At 42.6% G+C, this 27,377-nt stretch overlaps 1 protein-coding gene across 4 annotated transcripts; it reads left to right on the top strand.

The window, feature by feature from the left end:
* The first annotated feature begins 590 nt into the window (after window positions 1-590).
* phldb1a (pleckstrin homology-like domain, family B, member 1a) lies at window positions 591-25,009 on the top strand. Of its 4 annotated transcripts, XM_034550619.1 has the most exons (25): window positions 597-699; window positions 3,036-3,134; window positions 3,534-3,657; window positions 4,551-4,721; window positions 6,333-6,458; window positions 7,746-8,794; window positions 12,239-12,475; window positions 12,559-12,690; window positions 12,835-12,972; window positions 13,571-13,699; window positions 14,621-14,776; window positions 14,852-14,962; window positions 15,081-15,170; window positions 15,316-15,447; window positions 15,887-16,009; window positions 16,243-16,401; window positions 16,590-16,730; window positions 17,380-17,478; window positions 17,569-17,647; window positions 17,844-17,988; window positions 18,318-18,408; window positions 19,489-19,635; window positions 20,341-20,560; window positions 23,326-23,411; window positions 24,033-25,009. In XM_034550619.1, the coding sequence occupies exons 2-25, from the start codon at window positions 3,075-3,077 to the stop codon at window positions 24,171-24,173; spliced, it is 4,086 nt and encodes a 1,361-aa protein (XP_034406510.1). In that variant the 5' UTR covers window positions 597-699; window positions 3,036-3,074; the 3' UTR covers window positions 24,174-25,009. The 4 variants fall into 4 exon arrangements, with proteins under 4 accessions (XP_034406511.1, XP_034406512.1, XP_034406513.1 ...); XM_034550620.1 differs by lacking the exons at window positions 15,316-15,447; window positions 15,887-16,009; window positions 16,243-16,401 and adding an exon at window positions 964-1,133 and having other exon boundaries at window positions 591-699; XM_034550621.1 differs by lacking the exons at window positions 15,887-16,009; window positions 16,243-16,401; window positions 16,590-16,730 and adding an exon at window positions 964-1,133 and having other exon boundaries at window positions 591-699.
* Window positions 25,010-27,377: the final 2,368 nt, after the last annotated feature.

Below are 27,377 nucleotides of genomic sequence, written 5' to 3'. Positions count from 1 at the left end.
CATATTTTCTGTGGTTACTGTAGAGTGTAATCTAGAAATCCCTATTTAAAGGACATTGAGCAACTTTTCACCCCCTCTGCTGTAACTTCCACATCCACATCATCACGGAGGCCGACTCACTCATCATCAACAAATCAAACCTCTCTGCAGACTGGTTACTTAGCTGCCTCTGTTTGTTTTTATTTTCCTCAGTGACTCATCATCTGCTTCATTTCCTCCAGCTCCTCTCTGGCCCCTGAACATGGGAAAAGCCTGGAGAGATCAATAGTGGAGTCTTTCTCCCACTCTCTCTGTGAGTCTGTGCGGGCCAATTCATTCCTGTGGGACGCCTGAAGAGATGGCTCGCATGGGTTCGCTCACTTCCTGTGGAACATAGTCTTTCTGTAACCCATCCTTACTGATGTATCAAGCGCAGTGGACACATTATAATCCACCATGCTTAGTCATATTATCTGAAACTTAAGTAAACTAAGTTATTCAACAGTTTTCCACAGTGGAAATACACGCTGTTTGTTACACCATTGGTACAGAGCAGGAAGCCAGAGGACACAAGGTCTTTTAAATCTCCTCCTCCTCCTCCACCACATTGTATTTCCTCCCTGGATCAGACTCTTAACACCTGATTTACCACTAGACACAGCTAAGGAGACTCGCTGCATCGAAGGGGTTTGGTCTCCAGCCTCCTCCTCTAAACATCAGGTGCGTTCCAGCTGATCTTTCAATCAATGGAAATCCTGTAGGAGTGAATATAACTCAGGGACTCTCTGAGGCAGATCTGAACTTTGACACTTTGACTCTCTTAATATAGACTTGATTTTCTTTACTCATAGGGTTTATCTGTCAAAAAAAAGAAAAGAGAAAGGAAGTTCATAAAAAATAAAAAAAATACTTCAGTGAGACGTATTAGCACATTTTAGAGGGCAGTGCCGATGCCGGGCTCCACTTCTGTAACTCTGCTTTCAGGGAGGAGAAGGGGTTGGGAGGAGGGAAAGAGCAGAGGAACTCAGTAAGTGGATGAAGAAAGCCAGGAGCAAGACATAAACAATAATGTGGACTCTGCTCTACGGATAAATATACTTCAGACAAACTCATGGACCTAGCTGTTGCCTGGACTCCGTAAGAGTAGAGCAATGGTAAGAGCTGCATGCCTTGAAAGTAAGCATTGAAGTAAGTACACTGTTGACTGTGTTTGTAACTTGTATTCTGCCTATTTTCTTTATCTCATCCTTTATAAAATAACACAGTTTAATTGTATTCATCACGTCAAATATAAATTTTGTCAGCGTTCGCTCTCAGCAGAAATCATTTCTCTTTAAAAGTAGCAGCCCAGACCGTGTGGCTGGCGGTGTCTATTTTCAGAAGCTCATGGCAACTCTGAAGGGCATAACTGCCCCCGTAATCATAGGTTACAGTGGAAGGCCCTGCATTAGCAAGCACTACAACTATTCTTTGGCCTGGGTGTGTACGTTCAATCACTGAGGCTTGTGGGAGCGGGAGCACATGTGTGCACATGTGTGTGTGTGTGTGTGTGTGTGTGTGTGTGCGTGTGAGTCAGACAGCCAGAGAGACATTGCCCTGCCCACTGTCCTGTCCTGTGTCTGACTGCGTGGCTCAAAGAGGGCTTGTGTTGACACCCAGTGGGCTGACAGCAGAGGCGTGAGGGGTCCAGTGTCAACGGTGAACAGAGGGGACGCTCTGTTCACCGTGCCACTGGGTCCTCTGAGACCCACACACTGGACGTGATTGTCAGATATGTGAGGTTTTAATGCGGCGGCTTCGTCTGCAGTGACATCAGACAATGATAGAACACCCTGTTGTCTCAGCCGGGGCTAAAATGGGAGCACAGCAGCTGTGGATGTTTTTTGTCTATTTTTTTTTCTCCAGAATTAGACTTAAACGGTGATGTCAGCATGTAGTGACAAAGACCTCAAGCATTTGTCTTTGATGCAAGACTCATGTGTTGGTGTGCCAACGGGCTGATGTGGTCACTTCCTGACCTACAGACAGGTGTGAAATTAAAGGAAAAAGATGAATAAAGGAGATGCACAGATTATTGAATGGTTTCTTGAGTGTGAACATACTGTGAATCATATTCTATTACTTTCATAGTCACGATGTGTCAACCCAGTTGAAGAGATATTCAACACCGTCTTACCACCATCAAAGGACCAAATGCAGGAATATCTTTTGGAAAGATGATGTTCGTTCCTCCAGACGAGTTTCAGAAACTTCAGTTTCAGACAGATCATTAAAGTAAAGAGAAGGTAGACACAACAGACGCTCGATAGTAGGTAGTTGTGTCAACAGACGCTCGATAGTAGGTAGTTGTGTCTAACTCAGTTTGGCTTGGAATGCTGAGCTGATACTAAATTGTTGCCAGGGCAAGCAACCCATGTGGGTGATGAGAGATGCGGATACCAGCTTTTAGTAGAAAAACATGTTGAGTCATCTGGGCTGCGTATGTGTCTGTGTGTGATAGTTTGAGGTCCGTCTGGTCCTGTTTCCTCCTCGTCTGATGTGAGCCGCGATGAGCACACAGCTGGATCTAATATGCAGCATCTGTCTGCAAACATGGAGCTTGTGTGTGTGTGTGAGTGTGTGTGTGTTTTTGTGTTTGTAAGATGTGTATGTGTATGTGTCACAGTGACTCATCGTGGGCCGAGTTAGCGGTGATTGGACCCCTGATGTGTGAGGGACCTGCAGAGCTCATTTTCATTGTGATGATACCTCCATAACAGCAGGCTGTTGTCAAATGTGAAAAAACAGTAATCTCTCTTAGATTGAGGCATAACTCTTCTTGATGGCTCATTTTGTCTGGTGAAACAATTACCCAGTATAATGGTTTGGTCACATGGGCTTATAAGTGGGGCAGGAGGTTGCAAAGGAAAGCACTGTTCCCATTGTAGTACAACTGTAGTAGCAGTATTCCCAGAGCTCTCATTCATGCTCTCTCTCTCTCTCTCTCTCTCTCTCTCTCTCTCTCTCTCTCTCTCTATCTCTCTCTCTCTCTCTCTCTGCATGTGTGTTTGCTTCAGGATCTTCATGTGTCAGATAAGTCTGACAGTCCAGAAGAGATGGAGCGCGTGAGCAGGAGCAAAGGCGAACATGGGAGACAGACGCATCAGGTCTTACAGGTGAGTCATTTATCAGGATTTACAGGCGATACAACTGGTGTGCTAAATCCTGAGAAACTGACTTTTTATTACTATTATATATGTGCTGTGAGTCATCTTATTTAGGAATTAAAGATTGTTTTATGGACTTAAAAGTGTTCAAGTTCAAATAAACAAAGCAATCTACCAATCAGTGCTTGCAGTAAGAGTGGACCATGTAATCTACCTTTACATATATATATATACATATCAATTGTAAAGGCGTGGTCATTTCCATGCTCTGTCTCTCTGATATGGGCTTTACTGTTTATTTCTAACAAGTACGTCTGACTTTTAATGAAACAATCTTGGATTATAGTGATACATCTCCATATGTAGGATCATATAATGATGTTTCTTTTCTTGGTTCTGTTTTGACAGAGCACTCCTTTAGACCTGTTTGAGACAGGCAAGTCCCTGAAAGTTCAGGCAGAGCGCCCCCACCTGGTTAGTTTGGGGAGTGGACGCTTGAGCACAGCCATCACCTTGCTGCCTCTGCTGGAAGGTGAACAACTGTGTGTGTGTGTGTGTGTGTGTGTGTGTGTGTGTGTGTGTGTGTGTGTGAGAGAGAGATTTGTAGTGTATGTGTGTGTGTTGGTGGGCTGGGTGGACATTAAACACTCGTTTAAAATGATATATTTTCTCACTTCAGTTATGCACCACTTATTTCATAGATATCTTAATGTCCTTGTTGAATAGGACATTAGAAACCTCATTGATGTTGTTCCCAATTTAAAATGTCCATAATAATTGAGAGCTTGTTTAACTGCACCATTACCTTGTTAACGTAACTAACTAAGAGGAGATAATCATGTTATTGTTTGCACATGTAGACACTTCCACAAGCAAGTTAAATAAGTCTGTTTTTTAATAAGCAGGCAGCACAACTTGTCATGAGTGATGAATTGACCAAAACTGATGACACCTTACCTTCTGACCATCTGGTTACGGCACCATAGTTGCAATTACCCCCTTGTCTGGGATTGTCTTGCAGCACTGAGCCTTGACACCACAGAGGAAGAGAAAGAGACGAGTTATTGACTTCGTAACCCCGGAGATATTTTGTATTTGTGCTCCATCAACCATCACATAAGAATAAATAGTGTGACAGTTCAATCTCCTGCACTCAGACAGCAATATAAATACAACTGATAGTCAAACCACTACACAGAAAATAGTTGATGGGTGTATTAATTTCCTTTAACAAGATTCCTGTCATATGCCGGGCTAAGCACACCGCTTGAAACTAACACCTGTTTTCCAACATTCACGGGTTGACACTGACATGACACCCGTACTTCGAACTGAACCCAGGAATACTTCAGAGAAGTCTTCACAGGTCCACATGGGAGCTCCTGTAACTGATGCTGAGAAAATCAATGTTTTCTCTTGTTGCAGGGAGAACCACGCTGGGCAGTGGAAGGACCGATATCCCTCTGCAGGGCCACGGCATCTCAGCTCAGCACTGCTACATTGACAACCAAGCAGACAGCATCACCTTGTACCCATGTGGAAACCAGTGCTCTGTAGATGGTCTTCCCATCACCAAACCCTTTCGCCTGACACAAGGTAGCTCTGTCACAGCCGGAAGTGATGATAGTTGGGTTTAAAGCTGTATCTTTTTGCACCTTTTATCAATCGATGCTTAAAAAACAAACACAAAAACAAAAGCTAGCTGATTACTAGTGATTGTGTAGGACAGTAGTGTATATCGTGTCTACTATAGGCAGAGATCCAGTAGAGGTTTTCATTTGTCATGCTACCAGTGCGGTTCTAGTGAAATGCCTTACAACCATTGGCTGGGTTGCCATGAAATATTGTCCTCTTCACATTTCCATCTAGTGTCGTCATCCGGTCAATCTTCAATTTGTTCACGCCTGACTAAATATTGGTAAAACTATAGATGTTATAGATGTTCCTATCAGATTGGTGCAATTAGCAAATGTTATCATGCTTTATGCTGAGCTAAGATGGTCATTATAGTAAACATCACACCTGCTTCCGATCAGCATTGTCATTGTGAGCCTGTTAGCATTCCAATGTTACCATCAAGCTCAAAGTATTGGCTATAGACCGTTAGTTATCTATGAAATCCCATTTATGTAGTCAGATGTCTGAAATGATGATGATTGAAAGAGTAAATCCATTGTAGTAATTCATACTCATACATAAATTGGTTCTGATGAGCTTTAAAAGCAAGGTGGATGATAACAATGCCTAGCTTCACAAACACGAAACAGTCCCATGTCTTTCCAGTAACATGCATAACATGCCATAAAGAGGGCATAACAGTCCCACCCCCCAAGCCAGCAGCTACACCAGAATGTCATTTGAAGCCTGGTAATCAGCAGGCGTGTGTGGAGGCAGCAGCTGCTGAACAAGAATACTTTAGGCTGCATTCAAAGAACTCAGGACATTTTGAATAAAACAACGCAGGAATGGAGGAAACTGCTTAATTTCTATCATACGGAACAATATTGCAGCCATGTGGACCTTTGACTTCACTTTGAAGGATGAGATGAATATTAAACTTCCCGTGGAATATCCAGAACTTGAAACGAAGCTTCAGTGTGTGACTCTCAGGGAATACATCATCAGGCATTCCTGAAAACCACCAGAGAGGAAATGCAGGGGAAGGAGTTGATTTTACTTACTGGTTAATTACACGTGAGTTAACCTAGTCCGTTTATTGATGTATAAACAACAATAGTAGAAATGTTAAGCTCTTTGCAACGTCTGTGCCTCAAGGACTGTTTCTTCCCTCATGCTGGATTACCACTAGCTTTCACTCTTCGATCCACTTGTTTCATAAAATGTCAAGCTGCAGTGTTTACATTTCATCTTCAAATGAATCTTACAGACAGATCTGTCTATATGCTCACACCTCCTATTGTGTTGATTATGTGATGCTTTTAAGCAGGACAGTATTGTGAAATTGTTTCGATACACTCAAAAATATAACTGTGACTTCAGCCATTACAGACATATTGAATTAGTTAGCCATTTAAATTGAAGGCTGACATTAATCTTAGGTACTAAATATGGAAACAAAACTGTTAATCAGTCAGTGGAATCTTTTTATAGCAGTGTATTTATGGTGGTGTCAATGCGTTTCCTCCTTGAAGATGTGAACTAACATCACTGACAGCTTTCTCCCCACACGGTCTCCTCTCCTGGCAGGGTGCATGCTGTGCTTTGGTCAGTCTGTCTTTTTCCGCTTCAACCATCCAGAGGAGGCCCTGCGGATGAAGAGCCTGCTGCCCGGAGGAAGCCAAGGACTGAGCACGACAAGAACTCATCCTACAGGTAGGAGACCATGCTTTCATAATTACACAGCATCAGGTTGTACAGTTCCTGTGTGTAAGTCACCCAGGTTGTGTTCGTACTCATGCATGGAGGGCATGCAGTTAGTAATAATAACTAATCAGGGGCCCAGAAAACCCTGCTGTGCATGGAGGTTGTACAGTTTCTTCAGTAGTTATTCTGGGACGAGTACATGGACTTATAACTATTTAGTTATATTTAGGTTCTTACGATCTTAGTGTACAAATCAAGAACATCTGGCCTCTGCTGCACCCTCGTACAGCTGTTGCAGTGAAGAACTTGGGAAGGATGACATATTGTACATGAATAGGTCTTAAAACTATCCATCTTTTAAGGCTTTCGTCCTCACAAATGGTTAATGAGATGGCATGCAGTAAGCAGGATAAAGAGAAAACTATTTTGACAATGTACATCCATTTAGAACTGACTTTGACATTAAACTTACATTCTCATGTCAAAGGTTTAATAAAAGGAAGTTGTATTTGTTTTCTACTAATCAGATATAATGCTAGTTTTATCAGCTCTTGATTTTCATATCTGCGGCACAATTGGTCTTGAAGTCTGACTGCAACATTGGTATTAGAAATAGCTTGTTCAGGCACTAATTATCTTTGGCCTACATTGTGATCTAGTTCATTTAAATCTGTGTTTTTTCGCTCTAGGTGTGACCTCATTGTGACTGAGGATTGTTGTAACCTTTCTTTTTACAGATACATTCAGATGACGTTATATTGTTCTGTCCCGTTAAGTGCTTTGACTGTGGGTTCGAGCTGTTGATGATATTTAGATTCCATTCTCTTCTGACCTTATTGGTTCGGCTGTCAGTGGGTGGTTCCCTGTGTGTATGGCCGACTATTTCCTGACCAGGCCCTGATTTCATCTGCTCTCAATGAGGTAGACCGCTGGAGCTTTTATATTTAGCAGCTTCAGATCCCTGTAGGATTACAACACAACTGAGGAGCGCACTATCCCGACTGCCGGGTTTGCGTCATACAGGAGAACCTGGGCTCCAAGACTTTTATCACTATTTAAAGTGGGCAAACAGGACACTGTGTATGTTTAGGCATGTCTATTTGTCCTTTTAAGGGCGCCCCCCTTTGACCTAAACAGCACTGACTGTGTAGTGGGCGTCAGTAGGCAAAGACAATACAGGACAGATCCCTCCCACTGTGTTTGTTTATGTGTGTTTTTGCAACTGTTTTTTAGGGTGTCTTCTTACTAGATTCAACAGGAATGCTCATTCACAAGTGTTTCTGTCTCCCTGTGCAGACTCTCAAAGTGTCCTGAACGGGAACCATCGGTCTTTTTCGAGCAACGGTGACTCCACAATTAGCAACATATCAAAGAACCTCCAACACTCTTTGGTGCTGCAGGCTGGATCTATTAAACACCCTATTCCTCAGCCCTCTCATCCAAGCATGCTCAATGGGAGAAACGGCTCCATGACCGAGGACTCCATTTATGAAAACAGCAGCAGCTTTCTGGGCCAGAACCTCGGGAACAAAACCAACCACACTCCTGTCCCCCATCCACGGACCTCACTCTCTGTGGCCTCAAGCGCTAGGAGTGGTGCTCAGTGGGCCCAGGAGAGCCCAACGCTTCTTAGAAGTGCAAGAGAAGAGGCCACGTCAAGCCCCACACCGCCTAACAGGGGGTCAGGACAGGGCCCAGGACAGGGTCAAGTCCAATTTTCAACAACAGCTCCATCCAGCCCTCAAGTAAGAGGTTCTTCCCTACAGAAGAGATCCCCAAGTCCTATGCGGGATCAGCACCTTTCTCATGTTGAAGTCCCTCAAAGGCTTAGGACTCCAGAGCCGATCGGGTCCACCAGCCTGAGAGAGCTTCCTCCTCTCAGCCCTTACATGTCCCGCAGAGCGACTCCAGGATCGCAGGGCTCGGCTTCCTCCCTCGCCTCACAGGGCTTCACTGTCAAAGGCGTCCCAGAGGGACCCCAGGGCCACCTCAAACTCACAACTACTTCAAAAGAAGAAGTATTGAGGACAATGTATGCCCAGGGTCCACCACCACGCTCTGGGCTGGAGAAGGAGTCTGGAGGCAGGCAGTTAAGGTCTGGCCCGGGAAGTGCCATCATATCAGGCCTGGGTTCTCTGTCTAGTTCATCTCCTCTTGCTAGCCCTCGTACCAAAAGAAAGACTTCCATGACAGGATCCTCCAGCAGAGAACAGAGTCTTGTGAAACCCTATACCCGCGAACGCAAAAACAGCATCTCCGAGATCAGTGACAATGAGGACGAGTTGCTGGAATACCACCGCTGGCAGAGAGAGGAGAGGCTGCGAGAGCAGGAAATGGAGAAACTGGTAAGTGATCAGCACTTTGGATATGACTTCACAGCAGATATGACATAATAATAACAGTTATTAATGCCCAGTCTGGAAGATGATGTGCACTTTGCACAGGAAGTCATAAAGAAAACATTTGCTGCTCTGGTTTGTCCTTGTTTATTCTACATCCTGTGGACTGGTGGAATTTGTATATACTTAAAATCTGCTATTATCTATTTGGTGAAAATCATCAAAAGACGCTTAAGGTAGAGAGCCACAGCTGTATCCGGGAGTGCAAACTGTTTGCAAAAAACACATTTCTATAAAGGAATATTAAACATCCAGCAGGCACACGTGTGAGAGTTACAGTAAGTGAAGGTGCTGGGACTGCTGGCATGGCAGACACCATGTCTACATTCAGATATCCTTTCTAAATCCCCTGGCATACATCCACAAGCTCATCTCCCCAGAGCATTACTGGCATCGTCAGCCCATGTGGCCCGAGTAACACGGGGGGAACATTCCTCCACCAGTCTTAAGGTCCAGAGCGGAGGGCAAGGCTGCATATGGCTCAACACTATATTTACCAAAAGGAAGAGTGGCTTTTACTTTCAAAGCTGTTGTGCTCGACTAAAGGCTCTTTCTTATTCGTACCCACACTAGATCATAGATTGCATACTTGTTATCCATCCTGAGTCCACACCCACCGCCCCCAAACCCCCACCATTCTTCAGCCCCCTCCCTGCCTGCTGACAGCTGAAGGGACCATAGGGAGAGGAGGGGGTGGGGGTTCCCGCCCCTTCATGTCCACAGACTATTTCAGGAACTGAAAGGTTTCTGGAAACAAATAAGAGCGTAACCGACAACATGCATCAGAGTTGTACTGATAAGGGTTGGACTGCAGTATGGTCCGTGTTTGTGTTGAGTTATCCAGTATAATTTAAGACATCACCTAATACATAAATAGATAAAGAGCTGATATTTCTTGGCCCAAGAAAGTGTTGATTAGTGTGATCCATATTTGACATTTTTCCATGCTTTAAATCATACAATTATCCAGCTGCAATTTTAGATTTGTTCACTGTTGGCTGAGGTTTGTGTTATATTGCTGGTACTTGACAAATGAGGATACGGTATGTGTATTTACGATAACATTTGAGCACACAAATAGGACACACGTGAATGTAGATAACCACTGTGTGAAAAAAGTTACATTTTCACAGAAAATTACTTTATCAATATCCCAGTGGACAAATCAAAGAGGGGAATGAAGCTTCAGAACTTGATGATATCAAGGCGCCTGTTGAAGGAATAGTTTGACATTTTGGGAAATGTGCGTATTTACTTTCACGCTGAGCGTCAAATAAGAAGACTGACACCACTCCGTCCAGTAAGTTGGAAGACAGAGCCAGGAGATGGTTAGCTTAGCTTAGCATGAAGACTGGAAGGAGAAGCAAACAGCAAGACTGGATTAGTTAATCAACACCATTTATTAACACTTATAAAGGTCATTTGTTTAGTCCTTACAAAATGTGTGAAAATGACAGATTTGACTTATGGGTAAAATCAATTAGTCGATTAGCTTAGCTTCGCAGAAAGACAACAAGTGTAACATTTGGACTATGCAATAAACTAATGAGATTCAATGTGATAATTCATGAGATTTAGAGGTGCTAGTTTTCTCCAGTCTATGATAAGCTATGTTAATTCTCCTAGATGTGATGTTAGCGTCATAGTTAGCATGCAGACATCACAGTGGTATCGATCTTCTCATCTAACCCTCTGAATGAAAGCGAATATATGTATTTCCCAAAACGTCACTCAAAAAAGTACTTTGAAGGGGCCTTGCATCATTAGTCTAGATTAGTCTATTGTGTGTTTAAATGGTTTGCATTCCTATATAAAATACATTCAATGACCAACCAGCTGATGTGCTGAACTAAGTGTGGGGTCCCTGAATATGTTTGTGGTTTGTTTGCTATCGCATCCTTAAAAGAAGCACACAACACAGATCAACTGTAGAGATGAGAGAGGCAAAGAGAGGATTTCCTCACAGTGGAATGAATGCCCTATATTTGTGCTCTTTTAGCACAGTTGGCACAGCCATGCCGGATTTTCCTTTTTTAAATCTCACTTTACTGAACTCAACCTACATACATAGATATTGTGCACTTTAAAAAAGCCCATGCGGCAGTTTATCTCTCAGCTAAAGTAAAGGGCATAGCTAGAGAGGAAGCAATGTGATTGAAAAGTTAATTTTAGCATCAATTCCACTGGGAGGAGGCCAAACTGTGGGTTTGCAACAGAGTTCAAATAGTTTTGTAGGCGGTTCTGGTTAATTGAAAATATTTCTATACATTAATTCAAAAATATTTAAATTGCAATAAACAGCAACATGTCAGTGGTAATGAAGCAAAGGAGTTTATTTCAGTGCTACAATATTTTTGCCCCTCCAGATGACCTGTATTTTGGGAAATCTTTACTTTCTTGTGTCTGTAACACAATCGGCCTGAGATAACATAAAACAATATAATATGTTAGCTAGTAGCTTTAGAGGTGCTGGTTTTACCTTCAGATGGAGCCAGACTAGCTGTTCCAGATCTTTCCAGTGTTTGAGCTGAGCTAACCTCAACTAACTAGCTGCTGGATGTAACTTAAAGGCAACAGACATATGAGGCTGGTATGGATCATCTCATCTCACGCTCTGCAAGAAAGCAAATTTCTCAAAATGTTTAACTTTTGCTTTAAATGATAATGTTAACGCAACTGTCAAATCAAAAATATTTGGTTCATTGTAGCTTTATATCTATTCTTATGTCCGTATTTTACAGAAAATGAACCAGGCAAACAGCATAAACTACTTTCTAAGGTCTAAATCTTGCCGTTAAAGTCAAAACCTGTGACAGAGTTCAACAGCCTGAATAATGTGAATACCAGACAAAAGCATCCTGGTGGTTGTGGACACAACAACACACACGTCAGGCACAATTCCCAAGTGTGCAAGATCCTAATTATTGTTTCTCAATTCTGCGTATTTATTCTGGTCAATCAAAGCGAACCTCTCATTGTTTGGAGGGATGGGAGACGGCAGACTGGCCACAAGCTAGAACCATGTGGCATATAGCAAACAAATACAAAACATAATAAAGAGACACATTCAAAGCATCTCTAATTGGAGAAAAAAACAATTGACAACTGGTGTAGTGAAACCAAAATTCGCCAGCTTCACATTGATGCTTTTTGTCAGATTCTGTTCTCATAAACAACTTGGGCTCTGACAGGTTTTACTAGGAGCTCCCTCCTGAGAGACAAACTACATCAGCTTCGGCCCTCCTGCTATCAGGTTACAGCTGTCCTGTGCCAGTGGCTGAGGGGCAGCTGCCTAAATGGGACAATGTCACACAAGGACACTTGCAGCTTATCTGTAATATGATCTATAATATAGGACAGACCCACTTACATCTCACATCTCTTCTGTAGGAGCGACAGAGGCTGGAGACCATCCTCAATCTGTGTGCAGACTATAATCACGATGACAGTGCTGCGGAGCTGGCTGAGGTGGTGAGGAGTGGGCTGTTGGGGGCGGCTAGAGGAACCTGTTTGAACACAGTGGGGGGGATGTCCCTTCAGGGAGTAGACAGACCCCAGAGGCTGAGAGAGAACGATGAGGACACCCAGCGAGAGGAGTCTAGCAGCACAGAGAGCACACACCAAGAGGTAACAAACACATTCATGAAGGCATGCATTAGATTACGTCTGATTAGGAATCTTCAAACGAAGTTGTATGTATGTTCCCTCAGTGTGAAGAGCTGTTAGCCGGTCAGGAGCAGGTCTATCTGGAGGAGGAGAGGAGCAGGATCTTGGCCAGGGTTGATGACTTGAAGCACAGAGTCAGTGAGCTGGAGCTGCAGCTACAAGAGACCAAACAGGAGGTAAACACACACACACACACACACACACACACACACACACACACTAAATCCTTCAAGTCCTATCAAGTCCTAAATCCTTCCACTTGAAGGATTTAGAGAGCTTGACAGGTGGTTTGCAGTTTCTGACTCTGTGTTGATCTCTAGGTGGAGATGGAGCAGGCCCTGCTGCAGGCAGAGAGGCGGGCAGAGCAGGAGCAGGCGGAGGCTGAAAATGAAATCCTCTCTCAGCTGCAGCTCAAACTCAGCCAGCTGGACACGGCCACCCAGAGAGAGAAAGACAAGGTGGGCACCCAGGAAAAAAACATCCAGGAAATGCTGTTGATTTGCTTACAGCCACCGGTTTCTAAGTACAGTTTGCACGTGAATGTTCCTGAACATCTGCGTTTGACTGTATAAAAACTCACTCACACAAATTTGCAAACAGTATATATCTTTTTCTCAGATCTCAACTGACGTGCACTGCTTATTTATTAGCTGTATGTCCTAAAACACAAAGCACAAACTGTCTTCTCTTTGAAGTGTCCAACAGCTTCAAGCTTTTTAAATAGACACAAAACATCAACAGTGGACATCTTTTAGCTTTTAGGTGGATGTAGCCAACACTAGAATGTTGATTCAGATGTGCATGTAACTTTGTGTAACATTGTGTGGATCATTACGACATCTCAACACACCTGCCAACCTAACCTCGGCTTCAACCCTCTAATACTTTAACTGCTCTGGCCTGTTAGCTTGGCTGCATGGATTTGAGTTATCTGTGAATTTTTTTCTTCCTGGGGTGTGTGTGTGTGTGTGTGTGTGTGTGTGTGTGTGTGTGTGTGTGTGTGAGTTTAAATGCGGACCCAATCGTGTGTACGTGTGTGTTTCTATGTGTTTTTAGGGGAGGGCTAATGTGTCGGCTGAGCGGAAGGCCCTGGAAAAGCAGAGGAATGAGTACAATGAGCTGAAGAGGCAGTTTGATAAGTGCCCCTTGTCTCTAAGGGAACAGTTACAGGAGCAGCTCAGCAGGGTCAGTGTTCTCACGCAGCCCACTGGCTGGCAACAGTGAGTTATGATATACCAAATACCACAGTTGTGTATGATCTGCACAGAAACAGCTGCAGACATAACACTGACTCTGTTTTGAAGCACTCAGAGCCACTCATAAGTATGCAGACTGTGCATTTCCTCTTTTTCTGCTGTTGCCCCTCATTATAAACAGTTATAAGTGTAACTCAACAGTCAGCAATGCTTCTGCTACTCCAGCAGCACTTTTAGACTGTTGCTTAATCTCTGCTGTTCCCTAATTCTGGATGCTTGAAATGTCAAATGCAATTCGTAATAATTAATAATGTAATTAACAGCTCTGCTCTGAAAGTTTGCATGCCTCTTACCATGAACGATTCAATTCACATACGCACACTTAATGATTACATGCAAATTATTGTCAGATTTAATGGTCTAACATTTTGGCTACTTCTCTGTGGAAATTAAAGGACAAGGCTGGTATTTTGTATACATTTCTCATTGTGAACCAATCAACCATGAAAACACCAAAACCAAGAATGTGTTAGTCCATCCTTCAATACTTTCCCAACTCTCCAGTCCGAAGAAACCATCAGTTTCAACCCTCATCATTTGACTGCTGTAGTTTTTTAGCAAAACTTTACTCAAAAAGGAGAAAACTGCTTTCAACGGGGACTATTTTCAACCGTGCATAAATACGTGCTTGTGGGTGCAGCAGCAGTGTCTGTGTTCATCACAGGGAAAGTAATAAGATACACAGCTTTGGATACACACACAATACTAGTTTGTCATTGATGGTTTTGGTCTTTTATGGTGTTTTGTTACCCATAAGAAACATAGCAGATATTGCAAGTCTTCTTTTGATATCTCTGTCTGACTGATTTCAAACTGTGAATAACCTGCATGTATGTCTGCACGTGGACAGGGAGCTGAAGCTCTGGAGTCTGGGACCAAGCAGTTTGAGGAGCTGGAGTTCTGCCAGCTGGAGGAGGAGAGCAGCCTGGAGGAGAAGAAGGAGACTCAAAGCTCACAGCTTCACCAGGAGCGAGCGGAGAATCAAAGCAGCGTGGCCAAGAGGAAGGCATGGATATAATTGTAAAATATGATCGACAATTTAAGATTATATGTCAGCGTGACATCACGATTTGATTTGCAGGAGAAGATGACCGCTATGGAGGCACAGGTGAAGCAGTTGGGGTTACAGGCGGCTCATGACTGTGAGAGGATGGCTAAAGACAGGACGGTGACTCTGCAGCTGCTACACAAGGTTAGCCTTTCACCGTTAATAAACCTATCCGACAGCATAGGCATGTATTTAATTCATAAAAGTGATGCATGGCAAACTGGGAAAGCACCTCTATTTCCATGGTGGTTTTGCATTTTAGGAGCAAGACAGGTTGTGTGCCCTGGAGAAGAGGTACCACAGCTTGACAGGAGGGAGACACTTCCCAAAGCCCAACAGCAGCATGAAAGAGGTGAGCGGTGATCTCACAACCAGCTGTGGTTACTAAGATAGAGGAGGAGTACAACAACAACAACAACAACAACAACAACAACAACAACAAAACACTTCCTTCCAAGTGGATTTTGGTTTAACTTAAATTAACTTTTTTAAAACAGGGATTTCTACACATCAGCGAACCTGACCTTGTTTATGCGGACGGTCCTCCTCATAGCCCCTGCCCCTCCTCTGCCTCCTTCTCCTCCTCTCACATGCCCTCCCCTGAACTTTATCCTGTTAGGCTTCAAGAGGTAAACCTCAACAAAATCATCTTTGTAACAACACCTAACAAAAGGCTAATAAATGCCTGTGCTGCCGTTTCTATGATAAAAACCAGCATGTGGTGTGTTAGCAAATACTCACAAACAACAGCAAGCTTGCAGTTTGTTTGTTGTTGGGTCAAGTTCATGCCATTCTCTCTATATTATGTTTGTTTGAGGTTTCTACATTTTCCAACTTGGAGGCTTACACTATCTAAAATTAAAGCAGTAGAGGATGCAAAAAAAAAGAAACTTGGAAGATGACCTTTGGGATGCTTATATACTGTAATGTGACGGCCATGCGTGTTCATTTTAAAGATAGAGACCAAGGGAGTTGTGATGCCCACGTGTTTGCTTTGCATGACTTTTCTAAGTGTCGACTATTGCAGTCTGCACCCTTTTTATCCCTGTGTTTTGACTGTTGCTGCAGGAGTACCTCAGGCTCTCTGATGTCTATAGGATGTATGGAAATGCTTCTACGCAGCCTCACTCTTCCTCTCCTGCTGCTCTCCACTGCCTCTCCTTCGCTGTAGGTCCGGCTCTGCCATGTGAGGTAGACACCCCGCCTGCTTTCTGCCTCTGACTCTCTGTCTACTGAATACTGAACCCACCTACGCACATTTACAATGTCTCAGATCATCCTTCCTAAAGATTAACCTTCTCAATGTTTGTTTACACTTTCTTCTCGCTCCCTGTTCTGTAAATATATGTGTGTGTGTGTCTGCATTGACTGGTGTTGTGTGTGTGTGTATGTGGGTGTGTGTGTGTGTGTGTGTATGTGTGAAGGAGTACATCACAGTCAGTCAGTTAAGCCAGATCTTCGGGATGCAGAGAGTTGATTCCTCCTCTTCTTCCTCTATTCCATCATTCCAACTCGCCTCCTCTGAATCCACCTTCTCGTGCCACTCAGCTGCATGTGGTCCTTCCTCCTTTCTCTCTGCGCAGGTTTGTTATTCTCTCTTGGTTGGCTTTTAAAAAACTGACGACACCATTCAGTCTCTCCAGCATTGCAGCCGTCCACTGAACAATTACTATTGCTGCGAGGACTGTTTCAACCTGCTTGTTGCTTCTGTCACTGATGCTGGTGCTGCTCCCCTCCCCTCTCTTTGGCCGGATGTTTTTCATCACCTCAGAGCCAGCCTGAGCTGAGCGGGAATGCAATGCCTCCTATTAACCTCGAGCGCTGGTACCAGGACATCATGGCTGCTGGAGAGCCTCAGTCATGTCCTCCACCACTGCCTGCAAAGTCTTTTTCCACACGCAGACACAGTCAGGTAAATGATCCACTCTTTCTCGCTATGTGTGGCTACAGGGCACTAACAGCAGGCCAACACATTGCATTGCCAACACACACTTGAACCCCTGAATCCACTTTTCACTTTAATTTTCACACTAGCCACTCGACTATCCGTATTTGTATGACTTGGAGGTCCTCTAGTGGATGAAACAAGACAGGGCGGTGTTTCTTGACTTTCAGGAACTTTGTCAATGACAGATGCTAATATTAGTCTTATCATCAGTTGGGTTCATTATCCTGCAAGCGTGAAGTAAAGCATGTTATAACCTAAAAGAAGAAACATTGCAAGCTGGAACAGGAAGTCTTATTAACATAAAGCATAGTGCTGTAGGCATTGAGCTGAAGATGTGAGAAACTATAAATGTAGTGGAGTAAGATATAGCAGAACATTGAAATTAGTAAAAGTACCTCAAAATGAAGTACAGTACTTGAGTAAATATATTCTACTGCCCAGATACAAGTAAAAAATCACAAGCTATAGTCAAATTTAAAATTAAAGAAAAAATCAAAATCTTCCACATCAGGACTAAAGAGTGGACGCGGTAAGGATTTTTTTGGGAGCAAAAGTACATCAACTTCCTCTCGAAATGTGAATAAACAATGAACAGCGCTCGTTCCTCTCTCAGCTATTGAAGTCCAAATCAGATGGTGAGGTTGCACAGGTGGCGTCATGCACCCTGCCGCACTCCAGTGGTGCTGCTCATGAGAAAAATGCATCCACCAAGGTGAGCACACCAGTTTAATCAACATGTAAATCATAAAAAACAAATCTTCTATGTCGTTACACACGTGATACTTTCGATGTTTTCTTTTAGGGGTTACAGTTTATGCTGAGAGAGATGTCACAGACACTAGACATGGACTCCAGGAGAAGGTTGGCTCTGCAGAGCAAAGGTACGTCTCATCTCTTTAGCACACTGGAGGGTTTTCACCCGGCATTCACTCAGAACTGTGGGAATAAATGTCACCAGTTTACTGAGTTGAACATGCTTTGGACGTGATTATAATCAACTAGCAATGGGCTGACACTGTCAGTAGAGGGCACTGTAAGTCTGTGACGGCTGTCTCTGCACCCTCTCTGGTCCCACAGACCTGTCTCCGACAGTGCATCACTCCATCCTGCACCATCAGGCGCCGCATAGTGGCAGCCAGGCGTACGACACCCTGAGCCTGGAGAGCTCAGACAGCATGGAGACCAGCGTCTCCACTGGCAACTCCGGCTGTACCCCAGAAAGGTGAGAGACTGGAAGATGTGCAATGGGCTCTGTTTCCATGGGAACACTCAAGTCTGCCCCGTCTCCCAGGAGAAGGGTCACTGCGCTTTGTTCCCGTGACAACATGTTTTGTTACATGTGTGCTCCCGTCACTATCGCGCAGGAGCTGTTGCCATGCCAACCTCCTCAAGTTTTCAGTGTTTCGTGAAGTTCAGAATTCAACGACTGTTTACGGTTCATGAAGGAAAGCTTGACTCCTCCAGCTCTCCCCGCTGCCGGTGTTTGGTTTACTGCTTTTCATCCAACGTCTTGTCGTAGCCATCAGACACTCCTTCCTCTGTGTGTTGTAGTGCCTCCGGGTTCGAGGCCCAGAGGATAGAGGAGATGGAGAAGATGTTGAAGGAGGCGCAGCAGGAGAAAGCCAGACTGATGGAGAACCGAGTGAGTGTCGTTATCAACTACCCTCAGTTATGATTTCACACACTCTCTTCATATTTCAACACGATTAGTCAATTACTCGATTGGTCGATAAAAAATGTAACCAGCAACTATTTTGATAATCTATGAATAATTTTAGCCATTTTTCAAGCAAGAAACGCCAAAGATTATGTGAAGACTTTTCTGTGTCACATATGATGGTAAGCTGAATATCTCTGAGTTTTGGACAGTTGATCTAATAACATAAGTAATTTGAATGAACCTTTATGGGCTGTGGGATACTATATTGGCCAATATTCACTATTTTCTTTAACATTTTATAAACAAAACCCTTTCCTGAATAATCAATAATGAAAATTGTCATCAGTTAGCTAGCTGGTAAAATGTATGTTATTGCCTCACCTCTGGCATAACGAATGCTGAATAGAACATATTTAAGATGGTTTTAGAGGTGAATATAAAATGGATCCACACTCACCTACACTTAAACATAATATTTATGTATCTGGCAAATATTAAAAACATTATTAGATGAGATTATTTTATGCCACACATTTTGTTGCTGGCCTTATTGATACAAGCACACAGCATTTCAATATATCCATATGGCAAATGTACATAAATCACATAATTAAACTCACAATTTGTATGAAATAATTCACTTTAATTGAGCAATAACTTTGAATGATCCCAGGAGTCTCCAGTTTCTCCTCTTAAATAGATACAAAAAACAGTGCATCAGAGTGATTCACTCAGCTCGAGGTGTGGTGAAATGATGTTGTAAGTAGTTTGTTTACCTTTATATTATTTCTACATGTTGAAACAAAGTAGACCTGTATGTAAGTATCTGAAAGCTGCAAAGGATCATTTTACATCAGCAAAGCTTACCCAGACTTTCGGGATATATTTTACAAAACCCTGGATTGGGACTTGAATTCTCATGTGCCTCCTCTGACAGTCGCTCACTTTGTATTGCAATATTTGCCTACTATTTACATATTCTCCCCGACTCCCTTTTGCCCCTGTTATTTCCTCCTCTCTTCTCCCCATCTGTTCCTCTTTCTCCTCTCCTGACGCTCCCAGGAGAGGGAGGTGCAGGCTCGGCGGCAGATGTTGGAGGAGGAGCGGAGGAGGCGAGAGGAGGCCGAGAGGAGGCTTCAGGACGAGACAACCCACAGGCTGAGGCTGGTGGAGGAGGAGGTGAAGATGAGAGAGAAACACTTCTCCCAGGTCAGTGGAGCAGCGGGAGGAGACGGGCGGCGGGGAAGAAAAGAGAGGAGGGAACGGGAGACTTGGGGAAGAGGATGAGAGGCGAGACAATAAAGAGAGGCTGGGAATATGGGAAGATCAAAGATTGTCAAGAAAGGGAGAGAATGGAGGGGAGGGTGAGAGAAAGAACAGAGAGACAAATGGATGGGAAGCGGGGGGGGGGGGGGGGGGGTGGGGGGGGGGGGGACAAAATATAATGTACACATAATTAAAGCTTTAATCTCGGCAGAGTGTGTTTAACTACCAGTCGTCTGTGGTATAAGTATGTAAACAAATATCCTTAAATCATGAAGTACAAATGCACCCAGTTCTGCAGATCAAAAGAGCATTTTAGCTCATGGTTATGGTTCACTCTCACCGTTTCTCATATAAAGCTCTAAAACCCCAATGTCCACCACCTGCTCCGCCCCAAACAGCAGACGGACTCAGTCAGCGACGAGCTGCTGGGGATCCCGGTGCAGCATTTAGCAGCTAAAGAGACTTTGGAGTTGATGGAGACCAAAAAAGAGCTTAAAGTTGAGTGAATATTGGACTCGTATTCATCTACAGACAGAATCATGATCTAGAATGAATGCTAATGTTGCTCTGTATCGGGATTATAAAAGGCAAAAGGTTTGCCAACGAGTTTCATCAGCATTAAAGCCTCACGAAGCATTTTCTTCACAGGCCCGTCCAATGACGCGCTATCTGCCGAACCGCAAGGAGGGGTTTGACTTGCGAGCCCACGTGGAGTCGTCCGGCCACAGCATCGACACCTGCCCCTTCGTCATCCTCACAGAGAAGATGTGCAAGGGCCACCTGGTGAAGATGGGCGGCAAAATCAAATCGTGGAAGAAGCGCTGGTTCGTTTTTGACCGCATCAAGAGGAACTTCTGTTATTACGGGGGTGAGGATACAATGACATTTCATCATGGGGTATATTTGTTGAATTATTATACAGCCCGGGCTCGTTAGCAGGAGCTCATTTTATTCTACAACCTGCGCCCATGTTGCGTCGTGGTTGTCGGTCAAAGTAGTCCCGGCGGGCCCGTGTGCTCAACTCTTAACACATCCCATCAAAAGGAGGCCCGGCCTCGTGTCTCCGTTTGGCATGACGGTAACACCATAACGCCGGCTGTTACTACCTGAAGATCGATCACTTGTATTTGAGATGATTCAGTCACACAATTAAAAAAAGTCTTAACTCACTTGAAAAGTATCCACAGAGGAAGGAGTGTCTATAACCACGAGGTGGGTTGCAGTTCATTCTAGTAATGAAGAGTTCTGGAAACCAGTCTTCTCCAGTTTAGAGTTGGTACGGGGAACTTTTAAAGTGAACCCGTCACTTAAAAGGACACACTGGAAGCCATTAGGCCGCAAATCCAGGGAACCATGAAGGAGACATCTTGAAGATGAAAAAACTGATCACAGAAAAGAAAAGTTTAGACCTCAAAGGGTCATTAACTGACTAATTACACCAGATACTCTTGATAGAGAATACACCAGAAATAAAAGTCATAATGACACAAGTCCATTTCAAAATCTGCAAATTGAAAAAAACACTTCATAAGCAACTTTGAGGCCTAAAGGTTTCAGCCGCTGTCCCGCCTTCTGCTACGTTGTTCAATTCAAGTCTCGGGCCTCGTCGATTAGAGTGGTCAAACCGGTTTGGCTCACATCAGTGTCCACTCGTATGTAGTATTCAGAAACTCACAACTTTATGTTGAAGAGTCGCTGTGCATCAAGCCGGGACCTGATTTATTCAGTTCACCCGGCAGCAGTGCCGAGGCTCTTCTGAGAAACGTACACTTCGCTCTCTCTGCTGTGTTTTTCAATAAAACCCGACTTCTGTCCCGACCGGCGTTTATTCATCTGGAACCAAACACTAATTAAAGCTGCACTAAGTAGAATTTCCCGCCTCGTTCTCGTGTGTTAAAAGTCAGTTTGTAATTTGCGTCTATCAGACTGTCCCCTGAATTTGAAACGAGAACTGTTAGTTTTCTGAATAATTCATGAGCGTGTTTTTGAGGCATTATTTTACAATCAAGTTGAAAATAGAACCCACGTATATTTCCATTGCTGTGGCCCCTGTTCTCTTTGCTCCTCTCTCTCTCTCGCTCTCTCCCCGCTCACTTGCCTAGCCTTTTCACCCCCTTACTCCTGACGAAGATGATGGTGATGATGGTGATGAAATAAGATGCAATACTTTCTCTAGATGTGTTTTTCTTGGGGAGGAGGCTAGCTCCTGGCTTGTTCGTGACTAATAAAACGAAACTCACATTTCAAAAACATTTATCTCATTACTAAGCAGATTTGACTTATGGAAACGGGAAAGCAGAAGAAAGTGTCAGACGTATTTCAAAAGATTGCCTTTAATTGTTGCTGGATGTTTGTTTCTTAGCCGGGCGCCACAGTGTGCACGGAGAGACACAAAGACCACTGTTTATTTGAACAAGAGTGGAATCCAGAAACTCTTTGAACTGATTATATTTGAAGAAAATCAGACCTGAGGAAACTTAAATGCCTACAGTTTAGCCCCAAACTAGAGAAACCCATCAGTCCAAGGACTGCGTCCGTTGAGCTTCCTCCGCAGGTTTCCCTGAAACAACTCCCAAACTCCTCAGAGTGGAGTGACTTTAACATGCTCAAAGGTCTTCTGGGAGAAGAGACTGAAACTGTAGGACTGGACCCAAAGTCTGACCTGTTGGAAGGGAAACTGTAGAACTGATCTGATATACAAAAGAGAGGCATTTCTTTTTAAGATTTACCAAAGATCTCAAGTCGTGAACCTCGCCAGCAGGGAAAAGGCTGAAAAAACCACAGAGACAATCCAGAAAGTACGACTGAAGAAAACAAGTCAAATTAATAGGATGGTAAAGACTTCAGGCATAGCTTGAAATAGACTTGCACTTTTAATTAACTTTTACTGCGATACAGTGCGGCTCATACCTATTCATGGGTTATGTGTTGCTGGGAAAAAGAGTGAGCACCTTTCTGCTTTAACAAGTGTTATTGTGTGTGGTTCCTCCAGAGTGCCTCAGTTTTAAAGTATAATGATTAAGTCACAATTAAAAATCAATACAATTTACTATTGAACTGCATCGACCTGCGAGTTGTTTTCATTCAAGTCCTCGCTGATAGAAGAGGCAGAAAGAACTCTGTCCAAAAATAAAGATGTTTTTCGCTAAAGTATAGGAAATAAAAAAAGAAAAGAAAATAATCAGAGTCTGTATAACTTTTACTTTCTGCTGGGACTCACCATTATTGTTATGTAATGGGTTTGCATTTTCTGTCTGCCTTGTTTGAAAGAAAATGTATTTCTTTTTCTGAAACGGATATTTTAGGCGCACAAGGAAATGTAGTTAATTTGGGTTTTTTCCCCAAAGAAATGTTGTGTTTGTTTTTAGAGTAAATGGCTTGAATGTCATTGAAAAGGCCACATTTTGAGATAGAATATTGTAAAATAAAATATTATTTGTGACCGTCTATCTATGATGTGTGTGTAAAAAAAATATTTGATCCAAAAGAAGAATAAAAAAAGACTGCTGTTTATTATTTGACCAAAGAGAAACATGAGATGTATCCCCACATGCCTGTCTGCTTGGGCTGACAGAGGTCTTGCATCAGGCGGAATGTAACTTAACGTGTTTTTTCCCCGTTTTCTCCTCTCAGACAAGCACGAGACCAAACTGAAAGGACTCATTTACTTTCAGGCGATTGAAGAGGTTTATTACGATCACCTACGCAGCGCCAACAAGGTAATCAATACTCTTTTTTTACATTTCTTATCATTCAGAACTTCATCCGATATTTTATCATGTTTTCAATGGATGTTCATTATTTTTTAAATGTATCAATAAACATATTGGATTAAAATCTGAAGGGTTTAATTCAAATTCTCTAACATTTCCACATAATAAACTTTAGTTCAACAACATGTATGTTGTTGTTTTGTGTACTATGATGATAGATATACTCATTTTAGAATAAAGATGCATGTTTACAGTCACTTCAACTCTGAAAATATTTTCAGATGTTTTTGAGCAGCAACTAAACATATAACTAAAATGTCCTTCTGCCAAATTGGTCTGTTGCATAATACGTCAAACATAAAAATGATAATGTTTTCAATTGGGAGGAAAGATCCATATTAAACGAGATTATGTTGTTTTGTCTTCTTAAATTTAACTAGTACTTCATCTTATTTTGCATTATGTTACAGGCAATGAAACAGGTTGAAAACCGTCTATCAAAACCAAATACATTTTACACTATTCGTATTATGCTATTATATATATATTTTTTTCTGACGAATGCCTCTGAGGGAAACCAACAGGTGCAGTCTGAAAAGTCTCCCCCTTCTCCCTGTTATCCTCCAGAGCCCAAACCCGTCTTTGACCTTCTGCGTGAAAACCCACGACCGCCTCTACTACATGGTGGCCCCGTCCCCGGAGGCCATGAGGATCTGGATGGATGTCATAGTAACGGGCGCCGAGGGCTACACACAGTTCATGAGCTGAGGGACCAGTGGGTGACGGATCTGGAGGGTGACGAGGACTAAGCGAGCAACACGGACACCTGCAAGCCAACCTGTGCTGCTATCTGCCGGAGCCCAAGCTGAAATACAAGACGCGTGGCCCCTTGGGGTGTCAACGGGTGGACGCTTGAAGAGAATAATAATCTGGGGCCTGATGCCGACGAGCAAATGAGGGCTTAATGACCATTTTACTGAATTAATGAGTTGTATTTATCTTCCAGCCGCTATGAGAAGGAAAAGAGTTGTAGCAACGTGCCATTAGATCTATGAATGGAGCTCTCAAAGTTACCAAAACGTATTGTTACTATCATTTTGGAGGTTTCAGGAGGAACACTTCTTACATTATATAAACTCAAACTGTGTCCACCTTGAAGCCGATCTACGCATGCAGTGTTGTCACTCTAATCGTTGCCTTTTTACCCCCTTTTTGATACATTTGTACTGAGTTTAACTTTTCTCAGAGGAAAAAAATTATCTCTTGATATTTCAAAACACTAAAAAAGTTAACAAAGCAATATTTTAGCAAATATTCAAAAATATTTTAAAAGTCATATATCTTATTCAATTAAACTTTACTTGGAGCCAAATACTTTATGTAATGTTTTGTCAGATTTTTACAACGCAAATGTTAATATCACTATAGATTGTGTTATATCTTGTTTTATTCAGGCATGTAACACAACATTAATGTGTCTGTATTTCCCATAAATAGGTCAAAGAAAACCTTCTATAAGTATTTTAACAAATTTCATAAATTATAGTCCTGTAACAATATTGTAAAACTACCATGTACAAGTAATAAATAAAGATATATGATGTATCTGTTGGTTTGTTTGTCTAATTAACTAGTTTGTTGCTGACAAATTGGTTAAAGAATTCCACGACAAACCACTTCTTGCTTCCTTAATTTGTGTTTCTCGCAAACAAACCGTTAATTACCAGCTTTCTTTAAATAATCTCATACACCCTAATGAGCTGCTAGCGTTCACATTTAAATGAGAGCACACAATAGGTGTCCCATTTAAAACACTGCAGCTTCTCTATTTACATAAGAACAGTCAGGTGGTTTAATTAGTTAAGTGGCTCGTTAAATCTAGAGATGTTGAATATAATACATGTATTTCTGGCACGGGGCAATTAATCATCTGGCTCTCCCTACGCTAGGTCGGCCACATATAAATAAAAAACAAGAAGTGAAATTACATGCAACTTAACATGCATGATTCAACATCGAGAAATTTGAAATCATGTCAAAAAAAAAAGAAGAAAATCTCATGGAGAAGAAAAAAGTCCAAGTTCTTGTGGTGGAAAATAGATCCAAACGGTGTGTATGTATCTTGTCGTGCTCTAAGTTCTAATCAGTAACAGAGATGTGCATGTGCAGATAGATGATAATGTAAGGCTGTGGGATTAATGTATTTCACTGGAATATTTAACAGAAACACGCCAGTAATCACAGAAACACACCTTGCCCCCCCCCACCCCCCGCCCCCCGACAGGTGCCAATTAGATTCAACACTCTAAAGGTGGATTTTCAAACCCCGGTTTGAAGTGAAAATCATGTAACGTTTAGTGATATTTATTCAAATGAACACTTCACTACAGGTACATGTTCAAATAACTCAGAAACTAGAGCGGACTGCATCCATTGTCAGTTTCATTGGCAGCATTCACACCAATTGCGCTTCTCTGACCTTGGGAGAGATTTCTGCACATCGTACCATTGAGTATCTCTGAGTCTCTGGTGCACCCGGCTGAATAATAAGCAGATCTTTAAGAGGGCAGTGTGAGCTCATTACCGTGGTGATGAGCTTGAGTGACACCCAGCCTTATTGGCGGTGAAATATTAATGAGCCATCGGTGATCTCCCCTCCCTTTCACACGGGCAGACTGGCCGCACACATAAGATAGTCAGGCTGTGAATTAGAACGGGTCTCACATGATTTTTGTCAATGTTAATGGAAGATATTAACCTGGTCTGAAAACTGCCTAAAAACTTCTGATGAAACGGAGACGTCTCTCGGCTAAGAGGGTGAGTTTATAGCATCACTTGTCAAAGACTGACACATCCATCACAACATTTTAGCGGAGACATTTGTTATTTAGAAGTCTTCATATCCACATGTGAGTTCACACTAATTTAAGAGATTAAAGAGAAAAATCTCCTGCCCAACCCTGAACATGAGCCACACACACACACACACAGACACACACACACACGTACACACACGCACGCACACACACGCACACACACACACACACACACACAGAGCAGATGAAAGAAGCTTTCACTAAACGCATCTGAAACACGCGTGAAACTTCCACTCTTAATGTTCAATGCTTTGAACAAATCATCGTCGCTCTCTTTGAAGGAAATGTAAAATGACAGTCATGAATTCCAAATAGGGCACAAAATGTACAAATCATCAAACTACAATAAAAGAAACATGTTTTCGGATTTCATGGCGAGCACAACAATGATATCTGAAAAATATCCAGAGGGTAGAATAAGCAGAAGCACCAGCGCTGACCTAATGAGGCCAACAAAAACATAGATTGTGAACATCACAACTGCACCCCAGAGTGGGATATTATTCATTTTTTATGTCATTCACTAGCAGCCTTAAAAGTGAAGTATACTTTCCAATATCATTGAATTGTGAATACTACTTCTATTCAATCAACGTTTGGATAATAAATAGTTTTTTTTTTATGGAAAAAGACAAATATATATATTATTAAAGAAAGCAAAGCAGGATTAGTTATTGTTAAATCTTAAAGTTAGTTTTTAATGTTCCTGTCTGTAACATCATCATTTTGGGGGACATTGTTGGGATGCTATGTTCTTGACCGATACCCTCAGTACGTTTGTTGATGTAAGATGTTTAATTCATGTAAAAGCATCACCCACGTGACTAAAATGAGGAATGAAAATGACTTTGTACAGTATAGCCAGTGATTTTAAATGGACTTAAACATATTTAATGTTCCCGGTAAAGTTAAGTGACTGAGGGGTGAGCGGTATACGTTGTGTTATGAGCAAGAAGCATATGGCCCGGACGAATATCGTCTGTAATCTCAAAGGCGATAGACGGCGAGCCTCGCGGGTAGAAATGGCTCTGCAGGGCGGCGTGACACAGCCTGAGTGCTGCGAATGACACTGAGGATCCATTTGGGACTTGTTTGC

The sequence above is a fragment of the Cyclopterus lumpus genome, chromosome 14, assembly GCF_009769545.1.
Source record: "Cyclopterus lumpus isolate fCycLum1 chromosome 14, fCycLum1.pri, whole genome shotgun sequence".
Lineage (NCBI taxonomy): Eukaryota > Metazoa > Chordata > Actinopteri > Perciformes > Cyclopteridae > Cyclopterus > Cyclopterus lumpus.
Note: the sequence above shows the minus strand (reverse complement) of the source record. Positions and strands in the feature narration are given on the sequence as shown.